This window comes from Sceloporus undulatus, chromosome 4 (genome assembly GCF_019175285.1).
Source record: "Sceloporus undulatus isolate JIND9_A2432 ecotype Alabama chromosome 4, SceUnd_v1.1, whole genome shotgun sequence".
NCBI classification, from domain to species: Eukaryota; Metazoa; Chordata; class Lepidosauria; order Squamata; family Phrynosomatidae; genus Sceloporus; species Sceloporus undulatus.
Genome location: NC_056525.1, coordinates 132,968,112 through 132,976,499, shown reverse-complemented (window position 1 = coordinate 132,976,499; position 8,388 = coordinate 132,968,112). Strand labels below are relative to the sequence as shown.

The 8,388-nt window shown below is 44.2% G+C and overlaps 1 protein-coding gene across 4 annotated transcripts in view; it reads left to right on the top strand.

The window, feature by feature from the left end:
• Positions 1-7,158, top strand: part of PCDH1 (protocadherin 1) — a 226,442-nt gene extending 219,284 nt beyond the window's left edge. For 2 of the 4 annotated variants that reach the window (XM_042463007.1, XM_042463008.1), the window contains exon 5: positions 2,887-7,158. In XM_042463007.1, coding sequence (XP_042318941.1) covers positions 2,887-3,272 — 386 coding nt within the window. In that variant the 3' untranslated portion in view covers positions 3,273-7,158. Of the gene's footprint in view, positions 1-1,583; positions 1,709-2,886 lie in introns of those variants that run through there. The other 2 variants (XM_042463010.1, XM_042463009.1) reach the window with 2 other exon arrangements.
• Positions 7,159-8,388: the final 1,230 nt, after the last annotated feature.

Sequence of the window (8,388 nt, the reverse complement as noted above, 5' to 3'; positions counted from 1 at the left end):
GGCACGTGGAGGGTGGGAAAGAGGAGGAACAGATGTGTGCTTTTTCCTCCTCCTTCTTGGCCATCCTGGGCTTTCAGCTGCCTCCAGCTGAAGACCCAGGAGTCTGCCTGCGGAGTCTTCCCCGCCATCACAGGCCTTCAGCTGCTTCCAGAGAAGCAGCTGAAGGCCCGGGAGGGCAGGGGAAAGAAGTACTGCCCTGGAAGTCCCACACAGGAGGGCAGAATTCATGCTCCTGGAGTGTGGAAGTCCCAGCCCAGAAAGCCCATTTCCCCGAGAAGTCTAGCCCCTGGCACCGGGTAACACCCAGTGCCAGGAGGCCTTTTAATTTGGGCATTTGGTCCCTAAAAGGTTTGCTATCACTGGTATAACTTGATCCCCTAGCAACTACTTGAGGCAATCTTAATTCACAGCAGTGGAACATTAATTAACAGCAATATCATGACAACGCATTTCCTAAAGGGTTTTGCTTCTTGCAGTGCTCAGAAAGGTGGTAAATAATCTGTGGGCAGGCTTTTTGATATTCTTTTTCCTAGTGTTTTTTAGGCAAACATGAGATAATGTCTGTTGTAGCCTTATACTTTGTTTCTTCCAGAGACGTGAGGGTGAGGAGGGAACATTATGTAACAGGGCATAAGTAGGCAATGATTTCATGCTTCAGTCTCTTGTGGCTAGGAACCCAAACAGCCACTTTTTGGAGGTAGTTTGGCTATTTCTTCAGCATTTTTGGAATGAAAATGTGCCACAATTTTAAATAAGTTGGAGAGCTCTAAAAATGTCTCAAGCTTTCCCCAGCCTTGCAGTAGCTGAACAGAGAACTTGCCACTTTTTCCCCCCTAAAGCCAGAAATGTGGCTTAAAATTGCTTTATCTAAATAACTATTAACTTGAATCTTGTTTGCTGACTTGAAGACTGTTTGCAATATCAATTTACTGTGCAATAAATATTAGTTGTTCTCCTGTTCCTTCTGAGTTGTTGTGATTACCCTAAGGTGAGCCTATCATGAGGTTTTCCTGGCAAGATTTGTTCAGAGGAGGGGTTGCCATTGCTTCTCTCTGAGGCTGAGACAGTGTGACTTGTCCAAGGTCACCCTATTGGTTTCCATGACTAAATGGTTTCCTGTAGTCCTAATCCAACACTCAAACCACTACATCATTCTAGCTCTCTGCAACAAATATAGTGCATATTTATCCCCCATCTGCTGCAAACAGTCTACACAACTTCTTTGCGTTGTCGGCACACTGCATTTTCCCATTTTAAAAAAACTGTGACTTTGTCCTGAATCCTACTGATAATCTGAACTAGAATATCAATGAGATTTACCTACATGTTGATTCACTAGTCAACAGTTGATTCAATGGAACTACTCTAGTTGGGACTAACCAATAGAATTTCACTAATGCTTCTGGTCAAATGCTTTGTTTCTTGCAAATAATTGCAAGAACACCCTGAGACATATGTCTCTTTTCGACATACTTTCTGTTGGGTGTTACGGGTCCTCTTTGCTCCCCCTCCTTATGCATCCTTTCTTATAGATAGTATTCACTAGTATTAATGTTATGATGGTGTGACTTTTTCTTGTGCAGATGTCTTTATTACCTCTCTTCTAGTCTACTGAAGTGACAAGCACTAACAAAGCTACTCAGGAATGTGTGTGCTGTATGCTTAAAACTCAACCCCGATAAAGTGCAAAAGAAGAGCTGAACTGTGACCTACAGAGATCAGGCAAATTTCCATATTTATTTATTCTTACTCTTTACGTACTTATATATTTTCAGACTAGGACCCTGGGAGACCACTTGACCTTGAATGTACCGGCTGAGTTTAGAAATTTCCACTTGGCCATGGAAATCTGTTGGGTTGCCTTGGAAAGGTCACACTCCCTCTCAGTGGAAGGCAATGGCAAATCCCCTCTGAACAAATCTTGTCAAGAAAACCCCATGATAGATTCACTTTAGGGTCACTGTAAGTTGGAAACTATTTGAAGGCACACAACAACAACAACAACAACAACATTTTCAGCCAATTCTGTCAGGCAGCTAATTATTTACAATAAGATAAACAAAAGTAAAACATTACAAAATCTGTTGGAGGATATTCTCATTATTATCTCAAGCTAATTTGGTTTATGTGTGGGTGAATGTATAACCAGGTACCAACTGTGAAGGAATACTGATCACCTTAGGCCAGAGTTGATGTTTAGTATTGTTTATGATTGTCCTCTTTCAAGGCACAGATAACAGACACGCTTGGCTGGTGAATAAAGCACCCCTGATAAAAGGGTGGATTTATACCTAGATACTGTGAATTATTTCTGTGTTAGGGCATAGACACATGAGCAAGAAAACCTGAGACAACCAGAAACACATACTTGTGGAGCTCTGCTAAACTTTAGGCTTGGTCTTACACATTCAAAAGAAAGAGGTAGCGCAGGATTGCTCTCCAACTTTTTTTTAAAAGAAGTCTCTGCAAGTAAAAAGAACAAAAGAGCTAACTGCTGTGCTAACTTTCTGTGTGCAGGGATTTTTTATTTTTATTTTTTAGAGTAGAAGAACATTGAAACATTGATCTCCTCCCATAGTCTCTCTACTATGTCAAAATTCTTACCACTTTAACCCTCACTCCTTCTTTTACATAGCAATGGTTCAGACCATCCAAACTCTAGGGAGACTAGTGCTTTGCTTAGCTCTTTAGCTTTCTCTTCAGGTACTTCTCAGAGAAAGCAATATTGATATAGTAGAGCTAGTAAGGAAGGCAAATTGAGCACTGTTTCCCTCAGTAGGTTTTGCTTTCAGCTTGCATTAAGCTTAGCCATAGCAGCTGCTTGTACTATGTCTATTTGTATGCTTTAATGCTTCTTCCTTCCTTTGCTCTGTTATATTTTTGTAGACCTCCGGCCTCTGCCTGATGTAGCCATGACAGGGACCTGCACCCGGGAATGCACAGAGTTTGGCCACTCTGACACCTGCTGGATGCCAGGTCAGTCCTCTCCAAGCCGGCGGCCCAAGAATGCCCTCAAACTCTCCACATTTGTGCCTTATCAAGACAGAGGGAGTCAAGAGCAAGTTGGGAATGGCAGCCCCAGACTCTCAGAAGAGCGCAACACCAAAATGGCTAACCTCCGCCTGCTCCCTACGTACAGTGCCTTTTCCAACAGTAGCCATGAGCCCTGCAAGGACTCCCCCATGGAGGAAATCCCTCTCACCCAGACCTCGGACTTCCAGACAGCCACCACACCATCTTCCCAAACTGCCAAGCGGGAGATCTACCTGTGATACTGAGAGGACCATATAAAGTACCTGGAAAACACCACTGAGACCAGTGTCTGGAACTCAAAGACGAATAAAAAGAAGGGACTTTTCAAACTGTGATGCTTTATCACTCGCATTGGCAGTTCTGTGCCTGCCAGGTGAGAATGCCTTGCCCAGGCCCTGGGCACAGGAACACTTTTGTAAAGTCATTGCTCCCAGGGCAAGAGAACTGACACCAACCTGAATGACCAAGTTCTCAGTAGAGTGGTCCCTGGATGTCTGGAAAGAGAGAGGAAGTAACCTAGTGAAGAGGGCTTGGCCTCATGGCTTCAGGGCTGGGGGTGGGGGGAAGGGCTTAGTTACCAAAGGTCCACGCAGACTTGGTGGAATCCATTGGGCACAGGGCTGAGGGCACCTGGCACAGGTACAGAGGGGAAAGCTCCCTCTCTTGTTACTGTAGACTCCTGTAAATATGAATCTTAGGAATGACATTTGTGTCCTGCCTGATCAAAATAATTATTGTCCTTGATACAAAAAGACATTGAAACAAACAAAACAAAACCACAGGGAGCAATTTCTAGCTTGAACATTTCACCACACAGAAGAGCACATGGGAGCAAGCACTTCCAACCAGCCCGCCCTTGCCTTCCACAGTGTAAATAAGGATGGGGTGCCAGCTGGTGAGGGGAGAAGTTTGTCTGGTCAGCAGGACTGGGAAGAAGGGCATTACAGATCTTTAAACCCCTAATCTCTTTCCAGATTTCAGCAACTCTTCCCATCAGGTGTGGAGGGAACCCTAGTGCTTATAAGTGTGGCTTTCAGTTGGCCCTCTTTTGCTCTTGCCCCATGACCATAGAGCTGGGTCAGTAGGAAAGTCAGAAGAGATTTCTGTTCATCAGGTGGTACAAGCCCCTAACTCCCCAATATCTCTTCTTCACCCAAGGCAGGGAATTCCCATGGGGTTATTGGGCCCCAGTGCCATGATTCTGGCCTTGATTTATCTGCCTGTAAGCCACCATTGCCTTTGTGAAATGGAGCTTTGACTCAGGGTTGCACAGGAGGCCAGAGGCCTCTGTATGCTGGAGTCACCCCCTCCCCTTCCTATGCCTTTAGAGCAGAGGGTCAGCCTCAAGGGCTCCAGTATTCTCTTCCAGTGCCACCAGTTTAGCCACATAGTATCGGATTGTAGGAGCCCTGTCTGATATTGTAGTTATAAGAGGGATCCATAAAAACAGCAAAACTACCCTTAGTGTGACTACTCCCAACAGAGCATTCCCAATCATGCCTTGGAAACTATCCTTGGTGTAATTAACTCCACTAGTGGGTGCCTTCACCCAGACTGGATCAAAAGACCAGTCCTGATTGGGAAAGAGAGTACTCTTCCTCTTCCAGCCATATTTGAGATGCTCTAATGAACTGGTTCCTAAGTCACTCTTACTGTCCTTGACTTAGCTGGGCCTGACTCCATGTCGTCTAGTGCTCATGGCAATCTCTTCCCATCAATCTGCCCACCCTGCTAGGTGGTGTTTGTGGAATTTCATCCCAGTGTGCATGGAGAATGCAAGTTCATTAGCATAGTCTCCATCCAGCCTGGGGCCTTTACCCTCAAAACAGCTGATACTTATTGGGCCCAGCACTGGCTCCTGTATACCTTGGGTGGGTGTTTTTTTCTGAAGGCCATTATGCCCTGTCCTCCTTCCTATATGTTGTCATGGATCACAGATATGTTTATAGATGTGTTGCAGAAGGTGGGCAGCTCACCTCCCTTATTTGCTGTGTCTCTGTTCAGATTTCTCAGTTGCATGGATCTGAGAAGCAGAAGAGAAAGGCAGGAATATCATTCCTTCTCTTTGTTCTACAATTATATGTGTGTTTGCTAGGTCTGACTGCCAGGCACTGTTGGAGTGGAGGGGGACAAGCTACACATTGCTCAGACCAAGAAGCCAGACCAGAATCAGAAGCTTTATATGGCCATAGGAAACCACATTGCCCCCATGTGTGATTTTTCCCTGCTGAGAAGACTGATACCCTATTAGCTTCATCTGGGGTGGGGATGATTTAACATAGTAGAAGGCAGAACGACAACTCCCCATGTAGCAAGCTGCTATGTGCCATGGAATGCTAGAAGTCTGGGTACGAGAATCTGAGGCCTAGTTTTGAGGTCCTTGGTAACTTACAGTACCCATGAGAGCAAAGCATTTCTTCTCCTCTTCCCACTACACTCTTTGAGGCTCAGGACTAGTATTGCAGCAATCCACAGGGTGCAGTCAGGAGCATGATCCTGCTTATCCACTCTGGCATCAAAGGCCTTAGCTGCACAAAGGTGATCTGTGATCTAGAAGGAGTTCTAAAATGACTGGTTCTCTCCATGTCTATTCAGTTGATAGCAGGCACTGATTCTGATAGATACAGGATTCTGTCAGTCCTGTCCAGGGAGGTAATGGACTTCAGCCACCCATCTCTAACCATATACTGTCCTCTAAGACACTTTAAAGTGCCACTATACGGTGTGGAGGGGGGCAGGACCCCTCTCTCGGTCTCTCTATTATTACTTCCCTACTGTCAAAGGCATAGGTGGGAGCCAGGCTTGCTGACAAGGGAATACCTGTAGTATCCAGGTAAGGTTATCACCTTTTGTTTTTAATAAAATGTTATATGGAATATAGGCTACAGTTTTTTTAAAAAAAATACTTGGATTGGTCCTGTTCAGAAATAATCATGTGGCCACTTCATGCAGAGGCAGGCTAGCTCAAGCCTGTCCCTTGTTAATGAGTGTTCCAAGGCTGGCCTCATCTGACCACTGCTACCCTCTTTGGACACTGTTGCGACAGGGCCCGGTGGAACAAAGTACATGCTTGCTCAAGCAAGCTAAGGTTGCTAATTCTCCTGCTAGCTAGGCCAATGCCAATGATTTGAGTGTCAATTATAAACTCCATTAATCTGCAGTGGTCTACCAGATGATGTTTGATATCTTGACAGGAGTTCTTCAGCTTTTTCCCCCTGGGATATGGGATAAATGTGGGTGCTGAGGGAGGGAGATGAAAGGATGAAGCCATGGTACCTGGTTTCTAAAGGAAATCTTAGACATGGGAATGTGAGAAATAACGTAAAGACGGGACAAAACAGGCTTTGATAGGAGTAGTGCCATTGAGGCCCATGGTGAGGAAAATTGGCATTGCCACAGAGCAGAGAGATCCCACAGGATTGGAATAGTGGGATCATCTCTTAAGGGCCATGTTTCCACCAGGGAAGCTCGTTTGCACAATTTAAAGCCGGAGTTCCTATGTGCACAGGGATAGGGAATGGAGGATGGGCACGACGAAGATGTGTCCTGCCTGGCCTAGACAAGCACATTGAAGGGCAAAGGGGAATAGTTTTCAGCACTGCACTAGGACAAGCCAGGGGTAAAACCAAAGGTGGGAGGCCAGGCACAGGCCAGCTGTGTAAGATGGAGCCAAGCAACCCCTTTGTAGCTCTTCGTGTTGGTTCTATTTATACGAGATTTCAGTTCCTTGCTTGTGATGCCTTGTTTTTTGTACAGTTTTATGTACATGCAGGTGTAGCTTTTTCTAAAAGGAGAAATCCTATGGCAGAGTAAAGAGTACCCACTATTTTTCAGATGGTGACCTATGTTTAGGTACTGCCTCTCTCTCTTGCTAAGGTTGTATTGCTCTCAATGTGATGCATTTCCCTTGCACTGGGAAGGCTTTGGGCCTGGGGCTTAGTTTTCCCTAGGCACCGTGAGCACAATTGATTCCCTTGTAATCCTTTTTGTTTGGAGCCGTGAGCATGACACCTCGTGAGCCCTTTTCTGTTCTCTTCCATTCTGTTTGTTTGCTGAGCTGTCAGATGACAAACTCCACTGTAATTAGCCCTCCCAAAGCTTTACAATAAAAGTGTGAAAACCTGGCTTGACCTGATTTATTGACTGTGCTTATCAAACAGACTGAGTGTTGGCTATAATGTTTTTGAATGCAGCACTGTGTGATGTAGACAATGGGTGATTGGAGATTACTTTTTTTAAAAAAAACAAAGAATATATGGCTATCAACTGTTCTGGTAAAATGGCTTGAGATGGTGGCATTGGGAGGGATGGTATTTCACTTTTGTCCCAGCCTCAGTTGTTCCTTCCAAGTTGAGATTTGCAGGTCAGAGAGACAGATAAAAGAGAGCCATGCTAGTCTGTTGCACCAAAAAAGATTAAAACCATATCTCATCCCCCCAATTTTCTTTTCAGGGCCTTCCCATCTCTCTGTGTGTGTGTGCCTTCTAGTCACCTGTTGATGTACGGTGACTCCATGGATTCCATAGGATTTTCTTTGACAAGGAATAGTCAGAGGTAGTTTTGACAGTTCCTTCCTGTGAAATACAGCCTACAACACGTGATATTTGTTGGTGGTTTCCCATCCAAATACTAACGGGATGATTCTGCTTAACTTCCAAGATCAGGCAGGATCTGGTGCCTTTAAAGTTGTTTAGACCCCCTTTCCATCTCTAGTCATAATAAAATTATTAGATGCCAGAAGAACCTGTTTTTCTCTATACTGTGTCCTTCCACCTTCCCTCCCCCCAATTCCCATCCTTCACTGAAATGATTAGTAGATTAGGAAAAGAGATGACTGGGAAAGGCACAAGGCAAAGACTTAAGCATACTGTGACAAACCAGTGTGTCTGCTTATCCTGGGAGTTAGAACAAACAGCAAGACACATGTTTAATCAGAATTAGCTGCTGCCACTTACTTTCAAAAATAAATAATAACTTTTGAAGGTTTTAATAACTCAAAGGTATGGAGAAGGATAGACATCTTTTTCAGAGCTATCTTTTAACACTGTAACAACGAAGTTAATATATTTCTGCCGGGCAGCTCAGCATATAGGTGAAGCTCACCTTCAGATGGGAAGAGAATCAGTTCCATTTCAATTTCCAATTAAGTTTATTTGATCAAATACTAAGCAGAGACAAATTCAGATAAAATTACTAATAATTTTAACATATCATGAGCCAAAATATATTGATTGATTGACTGATTGATATAATTTGATTTGGTTCATTTAGCAAACAAATTATTGTTATGAATGCCAACCTTTAGGTGTCTGCATGCAGCATCCAAAGTTGCTGAGGCTCACATGGGCAGTTCAT